This window comes from Papilio machaon, chromosome 16, assembly GCF_912999745.1.
Source record: "Papilio machaon chromosome 16, ilPapMach1.1, whole genome shotgun sequence".
Lineage (NCBI taxonomy): Eukaryota > Metazoa > Arthropoda > Insecta > Lepidoptera > Papilionidae > Papilio > Papilio machaon.
This window is the reverse complement of record NC_060001.1, coordinates 5,700,944-5,727,083: the sequence shown is the minus strand read 5'-3', so window position 1 is coordinate 5,727,083 and position 26,140 is coordinate 5,700,944. Positions and strand designations below refer to the sequence as shown.

Here is a 26,140-nt window from a genome sequence, read left to right as displayed (position 1 = left end):
TGTAATCTCGAACTTAATTCATTCATTCAATCATATATCCACGCAATCATTCATTCAATAACTTATTCATATAGATCATTCATTTCAATGAATATGGGTTTGTTGTCCTGATCAGACTAACTCTGGAGAACATGGAGCAATTCCAGCAATGTCTGAGTGAGCGCAAGGCTCTGTTCCAAGTGGACGCGGTGCTGGTGCCCCCGGACATCACCATGCGGCCCACCGCCGCCGAAGTCTGCAATATACTAGGATATGATATCAAACACTTTCTCAACAGGTTGGCAAATTTCTGATAAGTTACCTGGTCAAAGTAGCAGCAATAACCTATTTAGTTATATCAATTATATTGAGTTTTTTTGTTTCTACTTCCCTCATGAAGCTCTTTATTTGATAATTTACTGCAATTATGATGTTATTTTCCACCGTTGAAACAATTCCAAAAATCAATGTTGAGCATCATTTTAGTAAATATCAAGGTTATTTCAGACTAACGGCGTTCCCACGCTGGATGCGCAACACGTGCCTGCCGTGCCCGCCGCAACGCATCGCGGAGGCGACGGGCAACGAGTACTATGTGTTCTCGTTCTTCGAGGACGTGCTTCGTGTCGCCTCCATCAACGACATCACGCTGCTGCTGCAGGACACCATGTACCGCCTCACCCAGGACATACACGCTTATATACAGAAGTTAGTCACTACCACATAACGTATTGTAGTACTGACATAACAAGATTGATGTTATTGCCTTTGGCATTATATCGCAATAAAGCAATTAAGCTTAACCGAACTGAAGATAGCATCAGCAATCAAAATATGATCTAAACGGCTCAACGGATCTTAATTAAATTTGGCACAGATGTAGAACATAGTCTGGAAGAATACATAGGATATTTATTATTTATTACATTCTTTTTCAAAATTCCGCGCGGACGGAATCGCGGGCGATAGCTAGTTTATTATAAATCTGAGTTAATATTGCCATTTGGCAGATGGTATAAATATCAACACCTGTGGGCGTTCGACAAACATTTATCCTGTGAGAAATACACACAGAAGACCGACCAGATACACAAGTACGATGAGAAGTTCTTCTTCTTCGAGGATATAATCGCGGATCTGGACGAGCACGTCAAGTTCGTGGACGTGGGCGCGATCCGCGTCAACCTGCGCCCCATCATCAAACAGATACAGAACCACGCGCAGGACTGGAAGAATATACTAGGACAGTGTCTGGCCTCTAAGACAAGAATGAGCATGTACGATCTCAAGAATCAAATTGAGGTAACGTATTATTTTTATAAATGTCTGGAAAGTCAAGTTATATATAGGTTGATGTTAAGCTACCTAATTTTCTCGAATATTCTCCGTAAGGTAAAATTATAATACTTGACATTTTTTTAATCTCAAAACAGATTTATGAATGAAGACTATATATAATCCGTTAGTCAATTTTTAGTCGTCAAGTATAATACTGTGTTAATATTTTCAGTCTCTCCGTATGACAATGAATATGAACATAAAAGGCTTAGAGGACTTCAAACTGGTGATGGCGACCATAACGCACGTCCAGGCGATGACCATCACCGCGGAGGTGAAGTACAGAGGCATGCAAGAGATATTCCACATGCTGAGGCAGCACGGCATCGAGGTTGGTAAACATAGGTTACCAACGACGAAACACTAGTATGCATATACGTTGTATTTTTGAAATATCCTGGCTCTGAACGTCGTACGAGTTGCTATGCAGAACATAATGGTAGATGTAGTAGCGCGTAACTCAAGATCAGCCCCGAGATATTTGAAGAATCATAATACGTCCCCACTGAGGGGCTCGGAGCCTACCCTAAGTTAGGGGTGACTAGGCCATAGTTAACCACGCTGGTCAAGTGCGGGTTGACTTCACACATACGATGTTTTCCTTTACCGTAAGAACGGATAATTGTACATATGTGAATCGAAAATAGAAAAATATATTGGTACCTGGAAGGATCCGAACCCAGGATCTGCAGATTGCAAGTCAAGTCCTTAACCCCTGAGCCATCGACGCTCTATTTGAAGAATTTTTTTGATATATTTTTATTGTGTTACGAATATGTATGTGTTTTTATTAATTAAATTAAGAAAGACGAAAAGAGGCGTATCTTAAATTCCAATATTAATCTCACAGGTGGCAGATGATGATCTCCTTTTTGCAAAAAATCTGGAATCTTCTTGGGGTTCATTGTACCAATCGTCTTTGTTCCGCGGCAATACTCTCGAGCAGACCAAGGAGAAGTTTTCAAAGTTGAACGTAGGAGAGATATCGAAGTTCCTCAAAGAGCTCGATGACTTTGTTGAAAAGTTTGACAGCGAAGGACCCGGGACTATAGGTGAAGACATGGACAGAGGTCTTGTATTGATGGAGGTAGGACTTTTATTGTTACTATATTAAAAGTTACCAATTATGTTAGGGTTAGTTTCCATTGCCGAAACACTTAGACATGTGAGAAAATATGTTTTTTAGCAAAGGAAATTTACGGTAATGTTAAATTGCATAATTTATTGAACAGGAATACACGAAGTATTTCGACGAGCTAGAATCTCGCAAGAGAAATCTTCAAGCTGCAGAACAGCTCTTTGACAATCCTCTGGCTGATTTCTCGAACTTCAATCGCGCTAAATCTGACTTCCATGCTATGGAGCTGATTTACAAGATATACAAAGCACAGAAGTACGCGCGAGAGATCTGGGCCAAGACTCTTTGGGTCAATCTAAACCCACAAGCACTTGTCGATGGTATAGAGCAATTCTTTAAAGAATATCGGTAAGTTAATTATGTTTAAGCTAATTTGAGTAACAATACTTTAAATATACGAATGATACAAAGGGGCAAGAAAATTCAACAGAATACATATCCCATTGTAACTATTTTCAAATAGCAAACTACCAAAAGCTGCTCGGTCTACTCCCGTGGGTCTGATGCTAGACCTTAAAATGAAGCAATTTAAGGGTGTAGTTCCACTGATGGTGTCGCTTAAGAATGAAGCGATGCGCGAACGTCACTGGAAAGAACTGATGCACAAAACAGGTAAGAATTCAGAAAATTATTTGTCAAAGAAATTTTTCCTTAATTAATATGTAAAAACAGTTTTAACTATTTATAAAACTTGAAAAATCCAGGTCAGGACTTCGATATGTCGCCGGAGCGTTTCACTCTAGAGAACATGTTCGCTATGGAACTGCACAAATACCAAGATGTGGCCGAGGAGATCGTCAACCATGCTATAAAGGTTCGTTTATATTTGTCTCGTGACGCACGAGTTTCTAACTATTTTTTTCTTTTGTACTTTAAAATAGGTAGACCGTAAACTTAACCATTAGGCTATTAGAACTTCAGCTCCGCTTCAAATTTAGAAAGGTAGTTGGAGGAAAGTTTGTTATCAAGAATTCGTAATGCTAGGAGCTGGCTATCGAGCGCGGTGTGAAGGAGGTGCAGGACACGTGGGCCAACATAATGTTCTCTGTGTCGCGGCACTCGGCGCGCGGAGAGGACCGCGGCTACACCCTCAACCCCTGCGACGAGATCGTCGTCAAGCTGGACGACGACGCCATGACGCTGCAGGGCATGGCCGCCTCGCAGTCAGTACACAATACGATATCATCACTAAATTCATTTCCAAAATATTTCTATCGAAAACGATGATAATATCGTCTAACCTGGATAAGCGAGAAATCTCTATAAGAGAGAAAAATATCGCCAGTCCAGGTTCGACTGTATTTTTGTCAACACATGTCAGGTTTTCTTGCAAAGCTAACTCTTTTGAATCACTCCTTTTGAGCTTCTTAATTCGTGTATGTAAGAATATAATCATCTTACACTTACACTACCTACAAAATATTATTAAAATTACTAATTGTTTTACAGATTTATAGGTCCGTTCTTAACAGTGGTACAGACGTGGGAGCGGCGACTATCTCTGATATCAGAGATAATAGAGGAGTGGTTGGCGACACAACGAAAGTGGCTCTACCTGGAGGGCATCTTCGTGGGCGGTGACATCCGCACGCAGCTTCCCGAGGAGGCCAAGAAGTTTGATGACATCGATAGAGCTTTTAGAAAGGTACGTTCACTAACTGCCGCAACCGAGGTTACTAAGGGGGGGTCCCTTTAATATACACTAAGAGAAACTATGTCGCTGAAAGGAACACTTGGTCTTTACTACGTTGGTAAAGTCCGTCGTGTTGTAATCTCTTTAAGTCTTTAGCTTTAACGATTATAAGAGTGAGGGGTCATTCAATCTTATTTTTTCTTTGAGTGTCATAAGCGTTACGGGTCAGTCGAATTTGTTGTCCAAATTAACTATTTCTTGTCACAGATTATGTTGGACACCGCAAAGCGCTTAAACGTCGTTGACTGCTGCATGATAAGTGGCAGATTAGAAGAGTTTGTCAACTTGGGGCTCGGCCTGCAGAAGTAAGATTTTTTGACATGAGATAAATTCATACAAATATTTTTATATTTACTTTTTTTCTAAAATAAATATTAACGTTCATTGATTTTCTTTACAGATGTCAGAAATCATTAAACGATTATTTAGATTCCAAAAGACGCATATTTCCAAGATTCTTTTTCATCTCGACTGATGAACTGCTTTCGATCCTCGGCAGCAGTGAATGTAGCTGTGTTCAAGAGCATATGATCAAGGTAAATCCATCAGTGAAACTGTGCAGCTGTGAACGTGCGTTCCCATTAACAAATTTAACTTAATGTAATTAAAACAACAATCTGTATAAAAACATGTCTTTTTTTCTTCTGCGTGAAAAAATTCACATAGTTATGTTTTTACGAGCTTTTCAACAGTGAAAACTCTCGGTAAATGTTTCCAGATGTTTGACAACATTCGAGCTTTGGACTTGTACGTGGACCACACCAATCGACCCGTTGCCGCCAAAATGATATCAGCCGAAGGGGAGGTGATATCGTACACATTTATGTATTTTTCTAAATGTTTTAGTTACAAATCCACTTTAATAAAATATAACTTTACGAAAAAAGTATTTATGACGAGATATTTTGCGGAAAACAACCGTAAAAAAGAAAGAAGCAAAGTATTTGGATACTTCGTATTACAAGAACCAGGACAGCAGGTGACCGCTTGTTTGTTTGTACTTATAATAAAACATGTTCAATAATATAATTTGTATTAGATAATGGACTTCCGCAACATCGTGTATACGGAAGGCCGAGTGGAGGACTGGATGAACCTGGTTCTCAACGAGATGCGCAGGACCAACAAATTTATCACCAAAAAGGCCATATTTTACTACGGGAAAAATTGGAACGTACCCAGGTTTGTATTACAAAAAAATAAATGAAAAAGGCAACAAATGAAATAATCATAGTTTTTTTCTTTTTTGTTTCTTTTGTAAACGTTAACATTTACTTCAAAATATTTAATTAACAGTTGACCTCATATGTTCTTGTTTAGTTTATTTCAATGCATAAGTTTTTTAGCCTCAATGATCTCAATCTGGCTTGATCTGACGTCATCTGACCTCAGATATCATGTAACGCGATAAAATATTTCAACTTCTGCAGAACGGAATGGATAATGGAGTACCAGGGCATGGTGTGCCTGGCGGCCAACGGCGTGTGGTGGACGGCGGAGACGGAGGAGACGTTCTATCGCATACGTAAAGGCAACAAGCGCGCCATGAAAGAGCACCTCGCCCAGCAGAACCAGCAACTCGACGGACTGGTCGTTAAAGTCAGACAAGGTACGTGACTGAGATGACAGTTAAATAAAACTGACTGATAGGCTTTTGTGACAAACTTATAACAATATATTTACACTGGAAGTCGTTTTAAAGTCCAAAATATTAATCATCGGCGGTCAAAGGGTTAAAACATATGTTTGACTAAAGTGTGCCTAACTGTCGGATATAGTACGTTAGTTATAGTTCTTAACTCTGAATAGATTTGTCGTCGAACGACCGTCTGAAGTTCCGCACGATCACGACAATCGACGTGCACGCGCGGGACATCATCGAGGGCTTCGTGCGGGACAACGTGACAGAGGCGGCCGCCTTCCAGTGGGAGAGCCAGCTCAGGTTCTACTGGCTCAAGCGAGACGACAACCTCTGGATACGACAGTGCACCGGTTATATATCTTCTTTTCCGCTCTGTTAAATTACATAAGCCTGGTTATAAGCGATTTACATTGCTTTCTTTGGTGGAAAGGGTGACGGTAACGTTGTACCTTTACTATGTTTTAATTTATAGGTTTGTTCGAGTACGGATACGAATACATGGGTTTGAACGGTCGTTTGGTTATAACGCCTCTAACTGATCGCATATACCTCACCATCACACAAGCTCTCACCATGCAGCTGGGCGGCGCACCCGCAGGTATTATACATACGGACAGTTTAAAAAATTAAAAGTTACACGTAAACCTCTCGTTAGGTATTGTTTGTAAACTAGACGGGGTTGTTTTCAATCTTATGCTATTTGTTGATTCAGAACTGAATTAAAAAAAAAGTGTCATGTACAAAGCTTTTATTTAACCACACATTTTGTAGTAGTTTAAATGAAGTTTATACTCATAATTGTAGTATTTCAAATTAATATTGTAGCGCTTAATACTGGCTATCTGTAAATATACTTAGGGCCCGCGGGCACCGGTAAGACGGAAACGACAAAAGACCTGGCGAAGGCGCTGGGCCTGCTGTGCGTGGTGACCAACTGCGGCGAGGGCATGGACTTCCGCGCTGTGGGCCAGATCCTGGCCGGCCTCTGCCAGTGCGGCGCCTGGGGCTGCTTCGACGAGTTTAACAGGATAGACATATCCGTGCTCTCCGTTATATCCACACAGCTGCAGTGTATACGTAGTGCTTTACTTATGAAGCTGAAGAGATTTACGGTGAGCGTGATCAAGTTATTACAATTTTCTATAATGTATCTCGATTTTATATATATATTAATGTTTTTGGAATTTTGTCCTATTTCTAGTTCGAGGGTCAAGAGATAGCGATGGATAGCAAGGTGGGCATCTTCATAACTATGAACCCAGGGTACGCGGGCCGCACCGAGCTGCCGGAGTCGGTGAAGGCGCTGTTCCGACCCGTCGTCTGCATCCTACCCGACCTCGAGATGATCTGCCAGATATCGCTCTTCTCTGACGGATTTCTTACGGCAAAGGTAAGTTGTAATATGAGCCTACTTACTTCCTATATTCTTATTGTTAACTTCCGAGAACATTGTTTTAGGGGCGCTGGCTATTCTGTTTGGTTTTGTCCTGCGTTCTATGAGTAATCTAAATATGATAAATTGTATTCAGGTGCTGGCCAAAAAGATGACAGTGCTGTACAAGGTGGCACGCGAGCAGCTGTCTAAGCAGTCGCACTACGACTGGGGTCTGCGCGCGCTGACCGCAGTACTGCGCATGGCCGGCAAACTGCGCCGCGACTCGCCCGGACTCAGCGAGATCATGGTGCTCATGAGAGCGCTCAGGTATTATATCAGAAAAGTTATGCTTTACCAATTTACTTACTCAGTTAATGAGATGGCGCCTTAATTTTCAAATAAGTTTCCTCTATTTCATATTATCATGTGATCATGTGCATGTCGAAAATTTTAGTCCACTTTCATGTTTTTCTTATAAAGAAAGGATGGAAATGGAAAAAGGAACAGATGGATGAGGGTAAGCATTCGACGGGAAAATATCCTCTTACAGTGCGGCACCTCTTCCGTCGATTAAAGGTAGACAACGCATCTATGATTACGGATGTCTATGGGAAGTAATCGCTTCGCTATTTCTAAAATTCTCGTGTTGACATTGGCAAGTTGTTGACAGGGATATGAACCATCCGAAGTTCGTGTTCGAGGACGTGCCGCTATTCCTGGGTCTGATCAAGGACCTGTTCCCGGGGCTGGAGTGTCCGCGCGTCGGTTACCCGGACTTCAACGCCGCCGTCACTGTGGTGCTCGAGCGCGGCGGATACATTGTCATGCCGCATCAGGTAATCTGAGCATATGATAGGTATTTAATATTTATTCATTTTTTTGAGACTCGAAGGACCACCGTTACTTTTGCCGTCTTTTTGATTGTATAATGATGATTGGTATTTTTAATGGATCTGTGTAAGGTGGACAAAGTGGTGCAACTGTACGAGACGATGATGACGCGGCACTGCTCGATGCTGGTGGGGCCGACAGGCGGTGGCAAGACCGTCATACTTGACACCCTCGTCAAGGCGCAGACAGATCTCGGCACGCCCACTAAGCTTACTGTACTCAATCCCAAGGTTACCTTTAATTTTCAATCGTTTTATCTTTGTGTCTATTCAGATATTATACTTACGTATAATTTAAGGTAATACAATAGTAGGATGTTTCCCATTTTCCGTTGATTTCGTAGGAATATTAGGAATATGGATTTACATTTAAGGTGTTTGTGACAGGCTTGTTCAGTGATCGAGCTGTACGGTATACTTGATCCAGTGACCAGAGACTGGACTGATGGTCTGTATTCGAAAATATTTCGCGAAATGAACAGGTGAGTGTTTATTCAAATAATTGTCAAAAATCACCAATGAAAATATCATATCTTTGACAACTTCACGATACGATTTCATAATAAATACCTGCAGTAGAATGTTTTATAAGAAATGCGACATACAATTTTTTTTAATTGTTCTTAATTTTTATATTTTCATTCAATCGGGGGCGTAGCTCAGATGGTAGAGCGCTCGCTTAGCATGCGAGAGGTACCGGGATCGATACCCGGCGCCTCCAAAGTTTACTTTTTTCTAGTTTAAAATGAAAGAAAACTGCCGTAAATGATAATCAATAAACTTCTTTCTTGTTCTGAAATTTTTGTAAATTAGAAAATATTGGATTAAATTAAAATATTTTAAGTACCAATACATTTAAATACAATACGGATATAGATGAGACTTTCTGTGCGCCAAAAGGGAATTAGTGTGGTCACACCAATACAAAATGTATTGAAATTTATTGGTGTCTGTAGGCCGGCAGAAAAAGATGAGCGTCGGTACTCGTTGTTCGACGGCGACGTGGACGCGCTGTGGATAGAGAACATGAACTCTGTGATGGACGACAACCGGCTGCTGACGCTGGCCAACGGCGAGCGCATCCGCCTCGCGCCATACTGCTCGCTGCTCTTCGAAGTCGGAGACCTCAACTACGCCTCGCCCGCCACCGTCTCCCGGGCCGGCATGGTCTTCGTCGACCCCAAGAACTTGGGCTATGTGCCCTACTGGGAGAGGTTAGAGCCTATCATGGAACTAATTAATATTGAAAGTTTTGCTGGAAAGACCGATTGATGAGAGGTTTAATGTTAATCAAAAATTTAATGTTAAAGTAACCCTTTAATGTACAAGATTAGCTCCGATCAGGACATGAGTCCTGACTGGTCTTCCACTATGTAGCATTACTTATGTTGCATGTAAGGTGGCTGCGCGGACGCAGCAATGACGAGGAGCGCGAACAGCTGTCAGGTCTGTTCGAGCACTATGTGCCGGGCGCCATCAACTATATTGTGTTCGGTCTCTTCGGCCTGCAGCAGCAGACACCGCTCGCCACCATCGTGCCTCAGACGCCGTTAAATCTGGTAACATTACCCGTAGGGAATAGCCACAAACTTAATTTTCCTCCATACAAAACTCATCCCACAAAAATCTTATTAAACATTTAGACATTTCGATCCATCCAAAGAGTAGGCTTTCATCGCCATATCACTTGACATTGTCATTAGGTGGTACAGCTGTGCTACATGATTAGCGGACTGCTTCCCAACACTGAGGTCAATGAAGAGATTGACAGAACGGTCGTCGAATGCGTCTTCATGGTGGTAAGTAAATGATCTTATATGCACTTATATATTTAAAGATATCAAAAAAATTGTAAGAAAGTCATGAATCCCTGAACGTTAACGTTAGAAACGAGTCGACGTAAAAATTCCTTTCAATTTGTTTTTTGCGTAAAAAATGAGTTTGGAGGCGCCGGGTATCGATCCCGGTACCTCTCGCATGCTAAGCGAGCGCTCTACCATCTGAGCTACGCCCCCCGTGTAAAAGTACCCTTATAAATGAACAGTATAGTACCTGAACCTTATTGTCAAATACAAAATATTAAAAAGTAGGTTTGGAGGCGCCGGGTATCGATCCCGGTACCTCTCGCATGCTAAGCGAGCGCTCTACCATCTGAGATACGCCCCCGTGTAAAAGTACCCTTATAAATGAACAGTATAGTACCTGAACCTTATTGTCAAATACAAAATATTAAAAAGTAGGTTTGGAGGCGCCGGGTATCGATCCCGGTACCTCTCGCATGCTAAGCGAGCGCTCTACCATCTGAGATACGCCCCCGTGTAAAAGTACCCTTATAAATGAACAGTATAGTACCTGAACCTTATTGTCAAATACAAAATATTAAAAAGTAGGTTTGGAGGCGCCGGGTATCGATCCCGGTACCTCTCGCATGCTAAGCGAGCGCTCTACCATCTGAGCTACGCCCCCCGTGTAAAAGTACCCTTATAAATGAACAGTATAGTACCTGAACCTTATTGTCAAATACAAAATATTAAAAAGTAGGTTTGGAGGCGCCGGGTATCGATCCCGGTACCTCTCGCATGCTAAGCGAGCGCTCTACCATCTGAGATACGCCCCCCGTGTAAAAGTACCCTTATAAATGAACAGTATAGTACCTGAACCTTATTGTCAAATACAAAATATTAAAAAGTAGGTTTGGAGGCGCCGGGTATCGATCCCGGTACCTCTCGCATGCTAAGCGAGCGCTCTACCATCTGAGCTACGCCCCCATATGAAGCCTTATTCGAAAAGGCAATAGTATAAAACCAGTGCGTACTTATTGTAATGAGAATGTTATCTAAACATTTACAAAAACACATCCATCCCGCTCATGAACTTAAATAAGAGAACAATTTGTTTTTGTGCAGATATTCGACAGTGGAAACTCACGATTACATTCTCCTTGTGTAAAATCAGTGCGTGCTCGAACTGGGGCACTGCTGAGTTGACATTCATCGCACAGCACGCCTCGGGCGCTACCGCAATATTACGCACATACTTTCATTGAACTTGCACGTAACTGGTTTACCTAACAGAGTTTACAAATTGATCACGTTTAAAAAAATCTGTAATTTCAGTAATTTTTCGTTGACTTTTAACAGTGGGTCAACAAAAACATAGTCATTTGTTACAGAAATAATGCATAATAGGGTAAACAGAAAAAAACTCTTTCATTAATAGTCTGGTCGTCTTTCCCTTTTCATTTTATCCCTTAAATAATTTCGCTTTGTTATGATTCTTATTACATGCAGTGATATTAAAGCGAATTATATCTGCCTCTTACAGTTTTTTGAAGGTATCTCCGGAGCGGCTCAACGGGTCTTGATGAAACACTTAGGCTACTTATTAAGTTTTTTTTAATTCCGCACGGACGGAGTCGCGGGCAACAGCTAGTTATAAATATATAGAGAATATTATAAACTAGCTTTTACCCGCGACTCCGTCCGCGCGGAATAAAAAACAAAACGGGGTAAAAATTATCCTATGTCCGTTTCCTGATTCTAAGCTACATGCCCACCAATTTTCAGTTAAATCGATTCAGCCGTTCTTGAGTTATAAATAGTGTAACTAACATGACTTTCTTTTATATATATAAGATGTGTAGTCTAAATGAACCAAATAGTGCGTATATACATTTGTTATTAACCTCGGCAGTAACACAACTGAAGTGAAAGTATCACTGATTTTATTTTATACGTGTGAGTACTTGAAATTGTACATTTTATGTATAGGGGGCGTAGCTCAGATGGTAGAGCGCTCGCTTAGCATGCGAGAGGTACCGGGATCGATACCCGGCGCCTCCAAAGTTTTCTTTTTATATTTTACAAAACACAAAAAGGTTCAGGTTGCACTATGTTGTTCATTTATAAGGATACTTTCACACGGGGGCGTAGCTCAGATGGTAAAGCGCTCGCTTAGCATGCGAGAGGTACCGGGATCGATACCCGGCGCCTCCAAAGTTTTCTTTTTATATTTTACAAAACACAAAAAGGTTCAGGTTGCACTATATTGTTCATTTATAAGGATACTTTCACACGGGGGCGTAGCTCAGATGGTAGAGCGCTCGCTTAGCATGCGAGAGGTACCGGGATCGATACCCGGCGCCTCCAAAGTTTTCTTTTTATATTTTACAAAACACAAAAAGGTTCAGGTTGCACTATGTTGTTCATTTATAAGGATACTTTCACACGGGGGCGTAGCTCAGATGGTAGAGCGCTCGCTTAGCATGCGAGAGGTACCGGGATCGATACCCGGCGCCTCCAAAGTTTTCTTTTTATATTTTACAAAACACAAAAAGGTTCAGGTTGCACTATATTGTTCATTTATAAGGATACTTTCACACGGGGGCGTAGCTCAGATGGTAGAGCGCTCGCTTAGCATGCGAGAGGTACCGGGATCGATACCCGGCGCCTCCAAAGTTTTCTTTTTATATTTTACAAAACACAAAAAGGTTCAGGTTGCACTATGTTGTTCATTTATAAGGATACTTTCACACGGGGGCGTAGCTCAGATGGTAGAGCGCTCGCTTAGCATGCGAGAGGTACCGGGATCGATACCCGGCGCCTCCAAAGTTTTCTTTTTATATTTTACAAAACACAAAAAGGTTCAGGTTGCACTATGTTGTTCATTTATAAGGATACTTTCACACGGGGGGCGTAGCTCAGATGGTAGAGCGCTCGCTTAGCATGCGAGAGGTACCGGGATCGATACCCGGCGCCTCCAAAATTTTTATACATTTTATAATTTTTTTTGAGTCTTAGGTACGTTCTTATAACAATATTTTCCACAGTCAATGTACAACAGTTTGGGTGCGTGTATAGTGGACAATGGGAGGTTTGATTTCGATGGATACGTCAAGAAAGCCTGTCCGATGATGTTAGTAGAAGACAATCCTGAGAAAAAGGCTACAACAAGTACGATTATTTTATGAAAATAAATCAAATTACAGTTACAATGATTTTAAAACTTATTATGTGGATGTATGAGATAAAACCAATAAAAAGCAAAATAAAAAACTTGTTCATATTAAATGAATTTAAAATAAATTGTTTAAACAGAACATTTCCCGATGGGTTTCCCGTCGCTATATGATTACTGCTTGGAATTGTCGACGAAAACTTGGGAGGCGTGGGAGTGGCTGGTGCCCGCGTACGTGCACGACCGGGAGATGAAGTTCCCCAATATCCTGGTGCCTACCGTGGACACATTGAGGCTCACCTGGCTCATTAAGATCATGGAGAGCGTAAGTATACCTTACATTACAAAAACTCGCACCGTTCTATCTTCATAGGAACGAAATAGGATTACGAACTGGTGGCCCCCTATCTGGGTAAAATTGCCTCTCTTGAAAGTAGATTTAAAAACAAAAAGGATTCATTTTGTATAGATTGAGAATAAAACATTACAATGAATTGTCTATTTGTTTATTTTTATTGATGCAGAAATAATAATTTGTTTACTTAGAATTTTGATGTTTTAGGAAATGTTTAGCTCGAATTATAGGAATATTAATTGCCTTGCAGGTGGAACGTCCAGTTCTATTAGTGGGCGAAACTGGCACGTCCAAGACCGCTATTATCACTAACTATCTGCACGGCCTTCCCGCAGATAAATACGTGAGCATGTTCTATAATCTTCATGTCGTTGTTGATCTTTACGATAAGTCAATACTTTGTAATCTAAATTATTTATTACCGGTATTAAATGGCATTTTACTGTACGTATTAGAATATATAAAAAAGGATTTTAGGTACATGTATTCGGTAATTGAATACGCTGGTTGTATATCTCGTCGTCGGATTTGAAATGTGACAGTTGAAAGTCGACGTCAAAATGACCTTTAAATAGTTATTGTTCGAGTTGTAGTTTTTTTTCTTATACTTTCACACGGGGGGCGTAGCTCAGATGGTAGAGCGCTCGCTTAGCATGCGAGAGGTACCGGGATCGATACCCGGCGCCTCCAATTCTTTCTTTTTTTATTTTGCAAAACAAATTAAAGACTTGGGTGGGACTTGGAATAAAAAAAATTCCTTTCATAATATGATCTTAGTACCTTTGAGCAAAATACACAGTATCTATTGGTTTTCTTTTGTGTGTTTACTAGATTATTCAACAAATGAATTTCTCATCGCGCACATCTTCAATGGACGTGCAACGGAACTTAGAATCGGTAGTAGAGAAACGTACAAAGGACACCTTTGGCCCACCTGTGGGCAAAAAGATGCTGGTTTTTATAGACGACATGAATATGCCTATTGTAAGTTGTAATACCTTTACTTATAATGCAATATTAAAAAGCTTGTTAAGTGTTATACAAACAGAACTTTTACATTCACCGATCAATTTAAGACGAATCTTAGCTCATTATTATAAATGCGAATGTTGAGATGGATGGACGTTTGTTTGAAGGTATCTCCAGAATGGCTCAACGATCTTGATCTAATTTGGCACAGATGTAGAACATAGTCTGAAAGTACACATACGCTAAGTTTTTTAATTCCGCGCGGACGAAGTCGCGGGCAACAGCTAGTTTTTCTTATATAAAATGACAATGAATTATTTGTCAGAAAAGTTTCTCTGTGATATTGATTTAAGTTAGCTACAAATATTACGAATTTTCCTTTGACATTATTATCTATTAAGTCTGCTTGTAATTTATATTGGTACCATTTTTAGGTGGACACATACGGCACTCAGCAACCGATAGCACTGCTGAAGCTCTTGTTTGAGAGGAAGGGATTCTACGACCGGGGTAAGGACCTCAACTGGAAGAACCTCAAGGACATCGGCTTCCTTGCTTCCATGGGCAAGGCTGGCGGCGGAAGGAACGACGTTAGTATTTATAGTGGATTTCCACTGTCTACACACAAATTATAAAATATTCTTTTTTGATATTTCCTTTGTTTTTTTTTTTATTTGAAGAAAGTTATAGGTATTTATTCGTTTCGCAGGTAGATCCGCGTTTCATCTCGATGTTCTCAGTGTACAACCTGCAGTTTCCGTCGGAGAGCACGCTGCAGCACATTTACGTGTCCATCCTCTCCGGACACTTCGAGATCTTCGCAGACGAGATCCGGGACATCGTCGATAAGATCGTGCAGATGACACTGGATTTATATAAGGTTGCCCTCGGTTTAGTACTGACACAAAGATTGTGTCAAGAGCTTGTTTATTATACTGTTTCATTGAAGCCTTTCTTTTCTTTAAAGTTGCTTGAAGGTTTTTTTAAGGCTGTACCAAAACTAGTTTATATGTACCATTCACATAGGGGGCGTAGCTCAGATGGTAGAGCGCTCGCTTAGCATGCGAGAGGTACCGGGATCGATACCCGGCGCCTCCAAACCTAACTTTTATTTATTGTTTATTTATTATATTACAAATATTCATTTACATTTAAAAAATATTATTATATTTAAAAGTAAGTTTAATATTTATGTATCTAGTGTAGCTAGCAGCTAACTTAGTTAAGATTTAGAGAGGGTTAGATGTTTCGTGTAAACAAGCGCTTTAAGTTGAGTACTTAACCTCAATTGGCCATGTCGGTGTAGACGAAAGCGCAAGGGTGCCCCTGACCTCACCACAATGCGTAGGAGGAACAGAGGGGTTTAGTGGGTATGCTTCCCATCCGAAAGAGAATTTAAAATCACTATCGCGTCCCCCCCGGGGCAGTATGCATAAAACATTCTCCTGTGAAAAAAAAGGTCGGTGCTCACGTATGTGAGCTGTCGGCGAAGTGCACCACTAAAAATATTTCTCACACAATTAGTCGGCTAAATGCCACCAGTTCCGCTTTATTAAATGTCAAAGTTTATTTACGAAGTGTTCATCAAAGCTATTGCGTCCTTATAGATTATAATAGTAGAGCTACCGCCGACGCCGGCCAAGTTCCACTACATCTTCAACCTGCGCGACCTGTCCCGTATCGCGGCCGGGCTGTGTCTCACGCGGCCGCCGATGTTCGCCGAGCCGCGCGCCGTGCTGCGCTGCTGGCGCAACGAGTTCACCCGCGTCATCTGCGACCGCCTCATCAGCACCGAGGTAAGTACTGCCTCCCGGTGCCGCAATGTCATCTACTGCACCATGACAATTTGCAGCATCTGTTTGATAGACAGAGGCTGCGCTGAGATTCGCAACAAACAGAAGTTTATGCTGTAGTCAGTCAAGTCATTCACACCAAACAGATGAAGATGTAACTGCTGTACTAGTTATAAATTGGTACTAAGTACCATCCTTACCCGATTAGATTCTTGTTATGATTTAAAATCTTAAAAGTAAAATTACGAAAACAACAGGAGAACGAGTTGATGCGGTCGCACGTTCAAGAGCACATTGTGAAATATTTCCCCGAGGCGGAGCCAGTCGTGCTTGAGGAAATTGTGGTGCCCGAGGAGGAGGAGAGACATCCCGAGGAAGAGGAGGAAGATGGTAACGTCGCTGTTTTAAATAACTAATATTTCTTTTAATCAGTCTAGGTAACTCCCAAGCTCGTATCTCTTGATAGGTAATCGGTAACCTTAAACTTTAACATATTGGCGTTATTGTTGTAGTTCTGTATCGTTTACAAAAACGACCATATTGTTCAATACCAGAAATATCTTTTCTTGTAGAATTCATGTCAGAAAAACCTGCTAAGTCCGATGCGGTGCCTGAAGAGACCGAGGTTATGGAAGAAGAGCAGGAGGAACAGGAGCATATGTTGACGGTAACGTGATAAATATATCATCAAAGAAAATACTTGTTAAAATACAATATAACTTAGATTTAGTTAACTTGTAACAGGTTGAAAAATGTCAGTTAGTTTTTTAGTTAAACCATAGCTGAGAATTGCGGTCAACAAATAAATAAACAGTACATATGTTAGCTGGAGGAGTACGTACTGCGCGACCCAATGCTATTCGGCGACTACCGCAACGCACTGGACGAGGAGGAGATTCGCTACTACGAGGACCTGCTGGATTACGAGGCCGTCTACTTCTTGTTCCAAGAGGTACGTCTACTTTCAGGTTGAAATGAGAGAAAGGTGGCAGATATTATTGCTCTAGCAGCTAGTGGCTCAGAATTCGTCTTATTGATGACTTTGAATTCGAAATGAATGTTCATAATATAGGGTGATTAATTAAGTTGGAATTCGCCAGTAGATCGTGTATGTTTGTGTGTGACCCAGATACTGGACGAGTACAGCGAGCGCGTGGGTAAGATGTCGGTGGTGCTGTTCGAGGACTGCCTGGAGCACCTGACGCGCACCCACCGCGTGCTGCGCATGGAGCGCGGGCACGTCATGCTGGTCGGCGTCGGCGGCTCCGGCAAGAAGTCCATCTGCCGCCTCGCCGCCTTCGCAGCAGGTACGTCTGTCTCCACCCTGACCCCAAACTCTTAAACCTTCAGTCGCCTCATGGTATACTCAAAACTTGTCAAGCAACGCTTTCTTATCTGGGAGCTTTCTTATCTGAGTTCGATACCAGAATTAACTAGAAGTCTCCGAGAAAAGTTTTGAAATTTTAGTGATGCTTTTTGTTGATTTCTTTGTGTACCCTGTGCAGGTTGCGATGTTTTTGAGATCGTAATAACTCGCAGCTACAATGAGAACACATTCAAGGATGATATGAAACGTCTCTACAACCAGCTCGGCGTGGACGGCAAGCCGACTGTCTTCCTCTTCACAGCGGCACAAGTATAATGATTTTTGTGATTTATAGTTTTAGAGTCTAGTGATTTGGCATCTTAATGTAAGTTATAAAATTCTTGTGTAGATATTGGAGGAAGGTTTCCTGGAGTTCATCAACAACATTCTTATGATTGGTATGATCCCCGCGCTTTTCGGTGACGACGAGAAAGACGCCATCATCAACGCGCTGCGCAACGAGAGTAATGACGCTGGCTACGGGGTCGGCAAGTCAGTACATACATCATGTCTTCCCAAACTAGTTGTGTTATACAGATCGAATTTTTAGTACTCAGAATTACTTTTTTAGATTTCTCATACTAAATCTACACTAAGGGACACATCAGTACAACAGTAGAAATATTAACTGCTCTTTTTTTCTCAGGAATTTATAATTTAATTTGTGTTGGTAGAGACGCGGTGTGGAACTACTTCTGCAGCAAATGCCTGCAGAACCTGCATGTTGTGCTCTCGATGTCACCAAGTGGAGATGTGCTGCGCAACCGGTGCCGCAGTTTCCCCGGCCTCGTCAACAACACCACCATAGACTGGCAGTTCCCCTGGCCCAAGCAGGCTCTGCTCGCCGTCGCTAATGTCTTCCTAGCTGATGTAAGTAAAAAAATATGTTAAATGTAATGAAATTGTCAGATGAAATATTTTAACTTTTCTTACATGACTATTTTAAGATATTTCTGTCTTTATACAGCTTACTGGTCTTTCTGCATTCTTCTTCTAAATTGTGTTTTTTCTCTCCGTATCTTTACGAATCTGACCACTTTTAAGCTGCTGTGTAGCCTCATCGAGGAAAGACTGATACAAGGTCAGTATTGAAATGTAAGTACATACAGGTGCAAAAGATCCCGGACGAGTTCCGCAGCATCATAGTGGAGCACGTGGTGCACGTGCACCTCTCTGTGGCGGTCTACTCCGCGGAGTTCCTCGCACGTTTGCGCAGGAACAACTACGTCACGCCCAAGCACTACATGGACTTCCTCACCAGCTACATCGCGCTGCTCGGAGAGAAGGACGCCTTCATTGTCGCACAGGTTACCTCACTATATAAATGGTACAAATTGTACAATTGTTTGCTATATCTTGCTGTATATATCAAGAAATGTTTCTATAGTTTTCTTGTCTGTTATCGTCTATTCTCCAAAACATGCATCAATAGATTACAATAGTTTCTTGATTCTTGCAGTGCGAACGTTTGAAAGGCGGCCTGTTGAAGATAGAGGAAGCCAATATTCAGTTAGAGGACCTGAACGCCAAGCTAGCCGTGCAGAAAGTCATCGTCGCCGAGCAGACGCACGAGTGTGAGATTCTGCTCAAGGAGATATCAACTGGTAAAACTTCTGTTTTTTTTTTTTGTATTTGTCGATTTCATGGTGTTCTTCTTAATTATGATTTTCACAACTTTTCAGAATGTATAGTATTTAATTCACCTTCCAATGCTATAATATATCAGTTATAATGTTATTATTTTAGTGATCCTTCACGTAGATAACCTTTAGTGGACACAGTTGAGACACAAATCGACAAGTTGTTTGACATATCGCAGCGACGGAGGCGGCTGTGGGCAAGCAGCAGGTGGCAGCGGAGAAGAGCGCGGAGATCTCGCAGCAGAGCGAGGTGATCGCAGAGGAGAAGGCGGAGGCGGAGGAGGCGCTGTCGGCCGCACTGCCCGCGCTCGAGGCAGCGCGCCTCGCCCTCGCCGACCTCGACAAGAACGACATCACTGAGATCCGCTCCTTCGCCACCCCACCGGAGGCCGTGCAGGTGAACTGTGCCTGTCTATCCCATCTACTAAATAGGATTTTAGCAGTTTAAGTTTTCTTAACTTAAACATCAGTTTCTCTTTTCTACTATGTTTAAATAATGAACAATTTTTGTGGCCATGGTCAGGTGGTGTGTGAATGTGTCGTGATCATCCGTGGCATTAAGGACGTGAGCTGGAAGGGCGCCAAGGGCATGATGGCGGATCCCAACTTCCTGCGCAACCTGCAGGAGATGAACTGCGATCTGATCACGCAGGCTCAAGTCAAGGCCGTCAAGGCACACATGAAAAAGAGCAAAAAGCTCGACACCATGCAGCAGATCAGTAAAGCTGGGTGAGCTGTTTTATGAATCTGTTAATGTTAATATTAAATATTAGTAATAGTAATAATAGTAGTTGCAAACGCGCCATACTCCGAGCCGCCAGTTTGATCTGGTAGGATTATATTATTATGCGACTAATGCGGCGAAGGGGTCTGAAGTGCGGGGAGGATGCGCCTGCACACTGTGCGGGGTGTCGGGGTCACTCGCCCAAAAGTTCTTACAGCGGACGGCCGTCCGTTGTAACCGAAGAGGAAAGTTCCAGAAGTCAAGGTATTCTCATCAACATTTATGGTGACCCCGACGTGATCGACGGCAGAAAGTGACCCCTTCGTCGCAATGGACAAACAAAAGTAAATCAATTTACATCGCGAAGGGACGAAACGGTAACGACGATTCAAACAGCCAAAGGAACATCGACGACGCGAGCCATAAAGGGAAGTGGTCTTTTTTCTAAATTTTAACACGCGTTTTAACAAATGTTTTATTTGTGCAAATAATTTATTTTCTTGCTTTAGGCAAAAAATATCGTAACATCGTAGTATTGGAATATTCTAACCAGACGTAATTCTTTTCCTACCGTCGTATTAGAAAATATTTTAGAAGAAGTTTCTAGACTTTCCATTGTTACGACGCATTTTTCTACCTTCCTTTTTTTATAAATTAAAGTGCATAAATTGCCGAATCGATTAATTAATTTCCAAATTCGTAAGTTGATTTCCGAAATGTCACATTTTCCAAAAGCAAATAACAATTAGTCCATTTAAAAGTTTATATTACTTATTTGAATACTAAATAATTCGTACTAATTGCACTTTGTATTGCTGTTTATTTCGTCGTAAAGCGTAACCAAACTATTTTTTTTGCTAGTCGATCTCTATTCCTTTAAAGTCCACAAAGGTCAACTCAATTTAAATTTTATTTGACGGACAATTCCAGGCTTCGCTGCTTGCGCACCGCCTTTTGAAATCACCGGAGTTCGGGCTGCGCTGGTGCAGCTGCTGCAGAGCTGCTGCTGGTTGCAGGTCGAGCCGCTGCGTAACATATACGCGCGGCCAGCACGGTTTGGGATTTTTATTTATTTCCGTTCTGTTCACCTTTTATTTTTTTTTATTATTGTTTCCAAAATATTTAAATTACAATGGCAGAAGATTTAAGAACGTTAATTTCAAGTCGGTCAAAAATAAGAGCAAGAATAACTATTTATCAAAATTATTTGGAACCAATGAAACTCATAGAACCAAAAAAAATTACTGCGGTTATGTGTTCGGAATTGCAATTAAGATTAGAAAGATTTAGAAATTTATTTGATTTGTTTGATGATGTTCAAAATAAAATAGAAACACTTAGCGATGATAATTTAGAAATTCAAATTAAAGAAAGAGAAAAAATAGAAAATTCCTTTTGTAGTCTAATTGCAACAACACAGATGATTATAGATAGTACATCTAATGCTAATCGTTCATGCAGCCATGAAGGCTCAGTTCAGAGTTCTTGTGTTCATAACAATTTAAATATTAAACTGCCGACTATTAATTTACCAGTGTTTGATGGAAACTATTTACAATGGTTAGAATTTAGAGACACTTTTGATTCTCTTATTAACCAAGTAGACATGATTCCCCAAATAAATAAATTCCATTACTTGCGTAATTCTCTAAAGGGAGCCGCTGCTGTTGTAATACAGTCAATTGAGTTTTCCGGAGACAATTATAAGTTAGCATGGGATCTTCTTTGTGATCGGTACAACAACCAAAGAATTTTAGTAAACAATCATTTAAAGGCCATATTTCAATTTGAACCTTTACCAAAAGAATCCTACAAAGCTATAAGATTTATGATTGATACATATTCAAAAAATTTAAAGTCATTAAATAATTTAAAGGAGCCTACTGAGTTTTGGGACACTTTAGTAATTTATATCATGACTTCAAAATTAGATAGTGTCACAGCTCGCAAATGGGAGGAAAGTAGGGGTGAGTCAACTACTTCTCCCACGCTCAAAGATTTTTTCCAATTCTTGAGGAACCGTGCAGACTTTCTGGAAACTGTACAATTTAAGGGTGATGTCTCCAAACTTGAAAGACAAATTCCAAAGGAAAATAAATATACTAAGTCGTTTGTAAGTTCATCTTCTGGCGTTGCTTATAATAAATCATGTATTTTATGCAAACAAAGTCATCTTCTCTATGAATGTGATAAATTCAAAGGGATGACCCTAGAAGATAGATTTAAAGAAGTTACTAAGTTTAAATTATGTCTAAATTGTTTCCGTCAAGGTCATCATCATTCTCAATGTAAATTGGGGCCTTGTAGAATTTGTAAGAAAAAACATAATTCATTGTTACACAGATATAATGCAAATAATAATCCAAATAGTAAGAATACAAAAAATAATTTACCTTCTATTAATAATAGTAACTTACCTTCAAATTCATCCAATGAGTATCCTAATACTTCTAGTTCTGTTTCAACTCCAGTTTCATTATCTACCAGGATATCAAATCAAGTGTTACTTTGTACCGCTGAAGTAGAAATCATTGATTCTAAAACAAATAAAACTTACCTTGGCAAGGCTCTTCTTGACAGTGGTAGTCAATCATCTTTTCTCACTGAAAGTGCCAAAAATAAAATGAATTTATCATGTTCTAATAAAAACCAAATATTGATTTCTGGTATTAATGATACTGTAAGCAAAGTTTCTGAATCGTGTAATATTACAATAAAGTCTAGATCTAGCCCATTTACTATAGATGTGTCATGTTTCATTATACCACAAATAACTAGTGTTCTTCCTAGTGTAGAAGTAGATACAACTAAAATTAACTTACCGTCCAATATTACTTTAGCTGATCCAAACTTTTTCCGTCCTTCTGAAATACATATTCTGTTAGGTGCAGATGTGTTTTGGGATATCGTTGAGTCCAATTTAATTAAAACGGGGCGAAACAAACCCACTCTCCAAAGTTCAAAGTTGGGCTGGCTCGTTGCTGGTCCAACCGGCTCAACACAACTATCAGCTAATGTTAAGTGTAACTTTTCTCAAGAGATTAGAAAATCTCTTGCCAAATTTTGGGAAATGGAAGAAATATCCTCCCACTCTAATGTTTTATCCAAAGATGAGGAATTATGTGAATCTCATTTTATACAAACTACTAAAAGATTACCAAATGGTAGATTCTCTGTAACAATTCCTTTATCTGAAAAACCTGAAGATGCTTTAGGTGATTCATATGCCATTGCTAAAAGGCGTTTTACAAATTTAGAAAGAAAATTGACCAAATTGTCTAATGTTAAAAAAGACTATGCTGATTTTATTCATGAGTATGAAAGGTTAGGTCATTTAACAGAAATTCAAAGTCCAAAATTCGGTTACTATTTACCACATCACGCTGTTATACGTGAACAGAGTGAAAGCACAAAATTAAGAGTGGTCTTCGATGCCTCCTGTAAAACCTCATCCGGCAAATCATTTAATGATATACAATTAGTTGGACCAGTAGTGCAAGATGATTTGCTTTCGATTCTTTTACGTTTTCGCCAAAATACACACATCAAAAAAGTCTAAGCAACACATACTATTTCAAGTTATTAATCAATTATTTTATCATTTTTTACCAAGTAGGTAATACTTATGTAAACTTTTTTGATGTATAGGACATACTGGCTGGTTGTGAAAAAAAATCGAGTATCATTTGTTTTTTTTTTTCACAAATTTAAAAGCGAATGCATTTGTTCGAATTTTACAGCGTTTTCTTTGCTTATTAAAATTTAGTATTCGGTATCAATTTTAAGATTCAAACAATAATTAAAAAAAGTTTTGAACAAATATGAATTTTGAGACATTTTTTACGTTATGGAGCGACGTCATTTGAACGCAGATGAAATGCAGAGAGCTGTAGAGATGTTGCAAGCGGGAAGAACTCAATCTCAGGTATCTCGGTATTTTGGTTCAACAGAAGCGTTATTTGCCGTCTTCATCAGCATTAAACTAACACGGGAGATCCTGCTGAGCAGCACCCAGGTCGAGGAAGGTGTACAACAACACGGAAAGATCGATACATACAACTGACTGAAAGACGCCAGCCGATGTTAACCGCCCGAGAGATAGGTTTGAGGCTACAAAATTCAAGTACTGTTGTTGTTAGCTGCCAAACTGTGTGAAATCGATTGCATGAGTATGGCCTACGAGCACGACGGCCAATTAGGTGCCCACCGATACGTCACGGGAATCGCGCTCGTCGAAATGAATGGTTTAGTCAACACATTATATGGACCCGGAAATAATGGGATAAAATTTTATTTTGCGATGAGTCTCGATTTGGGTTCTAGCCTGATACTAGAAGGGTAAGAGTGTACCGTTGTCCTGGAAATACTGAAAGACTGAGGTGGCTTCAGGAAGTGCATCCATACAACGACTTAACAGTTATGGTATGGGCGGGTATTATGAAGAACATACGAACAGAGCTCGTTTTTGTAAATGGTAACATGAACGCTGTAAATTACGTTGAGGATGTTCTAAGACTTTATGTCCATCCATTCGCACAAGCGCTTGGCTTCGATTTCACCTTGATGCATGACAATGCGCGTTCGCATACAGCTTTGCACACACGGGAGTACTTGGCAAGGGAAAACTTCCTGGTATTGCCTTGGCCTGCACAATCGCCAGACCTCAACCCCATCGAGCATGCACGGGACATGCTCCAGAGACGTGTTTTAAATGACTTGGATGGAGTGACAACAACCCAACAACTGATGGACTTACTAAAATTTCATTGGGAGCAATTACCGTAGGATCACATTAACAGTCTCATCGATTCTATGAATAATCGGTGCCAGCAAGTTCTCCATAACAGAGGAGACCACACTTTGTATTAATTTATGCAATTTTTGTACAACCATTTAATTTTACTTTAAATTTAGTTGATTAGGCACCTTACTTTGTACTACGTACAAACATTCCTTACTCGTAATTATTGGTTATTAAGATTATTAAAAAGTAAATAAAAAAAATAATTGTTGTTTAATATTAAAAAAGCATAAATAAATAATAAAAGTACGAAAATACTAAGGATTTAATGCGAAAACACATTGTAAAATTGAAATTTATATGTGTTGCTTAGACTTTTTTGATGTGTATACTTATGTTGTTACAGGAGACATTGAAAAGATGTACCGCCAAATTCTTGTTGATGAGTCTCAGCGCCATCTTCAGCTTATTCTCTGGAGAGATGAGGAAAATCAGCCTTTAAAAACATTACAACTAAACACAGTGACCTATGGGACAGCTTCGGCACCCTTCTTAAGTACCCGATGCTTAGTGCAACTCGGTGAAGAGTGTTCTGATTTGGCAGTAGCAGAAGTTTTAAAGCATGACTTCTACGTTGATGATTTGAACACTGGGTCCGATTCAAAGGTACAATTAGAACATATTATAACAGGTGTTATCCAAACATTAAATAAGGCTTGTTTTCCTCTCCGAAAATTTCGTACAAATGCACCAGACATTTTTGATAATTTAAATATTACATATGAAACCAAAGATTTTTCTAAACAAGCAACCGTATTAGGTCTTAATTGGTCTCCGGACAAAGATATATTACAATTTTCTACAAGTAAAGATGTAAATACAAAAATAACTAAAAGAACAATCTTATCCAAATCTTGTAAAATCTTTGATCCTTTAGGTTTACTTTCAGCTTGCACTATAATTCCCAAAATTATTCTTCAAAAACTTTGGCAACTAAAATTAGACTGGGATGAAGTGATTCCAGTAGATATAAACAAAGCTTGGACTGATTTTGAATCACATATTGGGAATATTGCTAATATTGAAATACCAAGGCATGTTTTGTGTCCATCTCCAATTTCTATAGAAGTTCATTGCTTTACAGATGCATCTCAAGTTGCATATAGTGCTTGTATTTATTTAAAATCCATAGACAAATTCGGAAATTGTTCAGTAAATTTACTCTGTGCAAAGGCTAGAGTAGCTCCTTTAAAACCAGAACTAACTATTCCTCGTTTAGAATTGATGGGCGCTTTATTAGGTGCTAGATTGTACAATAAAGTCAATAATTCACTTAGAGTCAAAATAAATAAATCAGTATTTTGGACTGATTCAACAATAGTGTTAGGGTGGATACAAACTAAACCTAAAACGTTAAAATTATTTGTTTGTAATCGAATTCAAGAAATACGTGAGTTAACAAAAAATGATTGCTCTTGGAGACACGTCCCTACTACTGAGAACCCTGCAGATTTATCATCTCGGGGAGTCAGCACTCAAGT

General features: G+C 40.1%; 1 protein-coding gene and 16 non-coding genes across 17 annotated transcripts in view; 11 read left to right on the top strand and 6 right to left on the bottom strand.

The window, feature by feature from the left end:
* The window catches only part of LOC106711143 (dynein axonemal heavy chain 10), a 41,056-nt gene that overhangs the window by 5,201 nt on the left and 9,715 nt on the right, over positions 1 to 26,140 (top strand). Inside the window, exons 16-59 of the mRNA XM_045681658.1 lie at positions 116 to 277; positions 487 to 687; positions 990 to 1,281; positions 1,490 to 1,648; positions 2,168 to 2,404; positions 2,550 to 2,803; positions 2,919 to 3,067; positions 3,160 to 3,269; positions 3,440 to 3,618; positions 3,905 to 4,100; positions 4,356 to 4,453; positions 4,549 to 4,684; positions 4,867 to 4,953; positions 5,188 to 5,330; positions 5,579 to 5,757; positions 5,958 to 6,140; positions 6,263 to 6,388; positions 6,649 to 6,902; positions 6,992 to 7,180; positions 7,320 to 7,492; positions 7,836 to 8,001; positions 8,128 to 8,286; positions 8,443 to 8,537; positions 9,012 to 9,269; positions 9,455 to 9,614; positions 9,759 to 9,854; positions 12,884 to 13,007; positions 13,152 to 13,336; positions 13,617 to 13,709; positions 14,198 to 14,350; positions 14,770 to 14,925; positions 15,045 to 15,215; positions 15,943 to 16,131; positions 16,386 to 16,518; positions 16,641 to 16,795; positions 16,955 to 17,080; positions 17,258 to 17,435; positions 17,634 to 17,764; positions 17,844 to 17,986; positions 18,169 to 18,364; positions 18,604 to 18,801; positions 18,954 to 19,098; positions 19,314 to 19,531; positions 19,658 to 19,863. Coding sequence (XP_045537614.1) covers positions 116 to 277; positions 487 to 687; positions 990 to 1,281; positions 1,490 to 1,648; positions 2,168 to 2,404; positions 2,550 to 2,803; positions 2,919 to 3,067; positions 3,160 to 3,269; positions 3,440 to 3,618; positions 3,905 to 4,100; positions 4,356 to 4,453; positions 4,549 to 4,684; positions 4,867 to 4,953; positions 5,188 to 5,330; positions 5,579 to 5,757; positions 5,958 to 6,140; positions 6,263 to 6,388; positions 6,649 to 6,902; positions 6,992 to 7,180; positions 7,320 to 7,492; positions 7,836 to 8,001; positions 8,128 to 8,286; positions 8,443 to 8,537; positions 9,012 to 9,269; positions 9,455 to 9,614; positions 9,759 to 9,854; positions 12,884 to 13,007; positions 13,152 to 13,336; positions 13,617 to 13,709; positions 14,198 to 14,350; positions 14,770 to 14,925; positions 15,045 to 15,215; positions 15,943 to 16,131; positions 16,386 to 16,518; positions 16,641 to 16,795; positions 16,955 to 17,080; positions 17,258 to 17,435; positions 17,634 to 17,764; positions 17,844 to 17,986; positions 18,169 to 18,364; positions 18,604 to 18,801; positions 18,954 to 19,098; positions 19,314 to 19,531; positions 19,658 to 19,863 — 7,341 coding nt within the window. The remainder of the gene's footprint in view (positions 1 to 115; positions 278 to 486; positions 688 to 989; positions 1,282 to 1,489; positions 1,649 to 2,167; positions 2,405 to 2,549; positions 2,804 to 2,918; positions 3,068 to 3,159; positions 3,270 to 3,439; positions 3,619 to 3,904; positions 4,101 to 4,355; positions 4,454 to 4,548; positions 4,685 to 4,866; positions 4,954 to 5,187; positions 5,331 to 5,578; positions 5,758 to 5,957; positions 6,141 to 6,262; positions 6,389 to 6,648; positions 6,903 to 6,991; positions 7,181 to 7,319; positions 7,493 to 7,835; positions 8,002 to 8,127; positions 8,287 to 8,442; positions 8,538 to 9,011; positions 9,270 to 9,454; positions 9,615 to 9,758; positions 9,855 to 12,883; positions 13,008 to 13,151; positions 13,337 to 13,616; positions 13,710 to 14,197; positions 14,351 to 14,769; positions 14,926 to 15,044; positions 15,216 to 15,942; positions 16,132 to 16,385; positions 16,519 to 16,640; positions 16,796 to 16,954; positions 17,081 to 17,257; positions 17,436 to 17,633; positions 17,765 to 17,843; positions 17,987 to 18,168; positions 18,365 to 18,603; positions 18,802 to 18,953; positions 19,099 to 19,313; positions 19,532 to 19,657; positions 19,864 to 26,140) is intronic.
* Trnaa-agc lies at positions 8,704 to 8,776 on the top strand. Its single transcript has one exon. It is a non-coding gene; the product is annotated as a tRNA-Ala (tRNA).
* Positions 9,998 to 10,070, bottom strand: Trnaa-agc. Its single transcript has one exon. It is a non-coding gene; the product is annotated as a tRNA-Ala (tRNA).
* Positions 10,149 to 10,221, bottom strand: Trnaa-agc. Its single transcript has one exon. It is a non-coding gene; the product is annotated as a tRNA-Ala (tRNA).
* Trnaa-agc lies at positions 10,299 to 10,371 on the bottom strand. The gene has a single exon. It is a non-coding gene; the product is annotated as a tRNA-Ala (tRNA).
* On the bottom strand, positions 10,449 to 10,521 carry Trnaa-agc. Its single transcript has one exon. It is a non-coding gene; the product is annotated as a tRNA-Ala (tRNA).
* On the bottom strand, positions 10,600 to 10,672 carry Trnaa-agc. Its single transcript has one exon. It is a non-coding gene; the product is annotated as a tRNA-Ala (tRNA).
* On the bottom strand, positions 10,751 to 10,823 carry Trnaa-agc. The gene has a single exon. It is a non-coding gene; the product is annotated as a tRNA-Ala (tRNA).
* Positions 11,825 to 11,897, top strand: Trnaa-agc. Its single transcript has one exon. It is a non-coding gene; the product is annotated as a tRNA-Ala (tRNA).
* On the top strand, positions 11,978 to 12,050 carry Trnaa-agc. The gene has a single exon. It is a non-coding gene; the product is annotated as a tRNA-Ala (tRNA).
* Trnaa-agc lies at positions 12,131 to 12,203 on the top strand. Its single transcript has one exon. It is a non-coding gene; the product is annotated as a tRNA-Ala (tRNA).
* On the top strand, positions 12,284 to 12,356 carry Trnaa-agc. Its single transcript has one exon. It is a non-coding gene; the product is annotated as a tRNA-Ala (tRNA).
* Positions 12,437 to 12,509, top strand: Trnaa-agc. Its single transcript has one exon. It is a non-coding gene; the product is annotated as a tRNA-Ala (tRNA).
* Trnaa-agc lies at positions 12,590 to 12,662 on the top strand. The gene has a single exon. It is a non-coding gene; the product is annotated as a tRNA-Ala (tRNA).
* Positions 12,744 to 12,816, top strand: Trnaa-agc. The gene has a single exon. It is a non-coding gene; the product is annotated as a tRNA-Ala (tRNA).
* Positions 13,984 to 14,056, top strand: Trnaa-agc. Its single transcript has one exon. It is a non-coding gene; the product is annotated as a tRNA-Ala (tRNA).
* Trnaa-agc lies at positions 15,361 to 15,433 on the top strand. Its single transcript has one exon. It is a non-coding gene; the product is annotated as a tRNA-Ala (tRNA).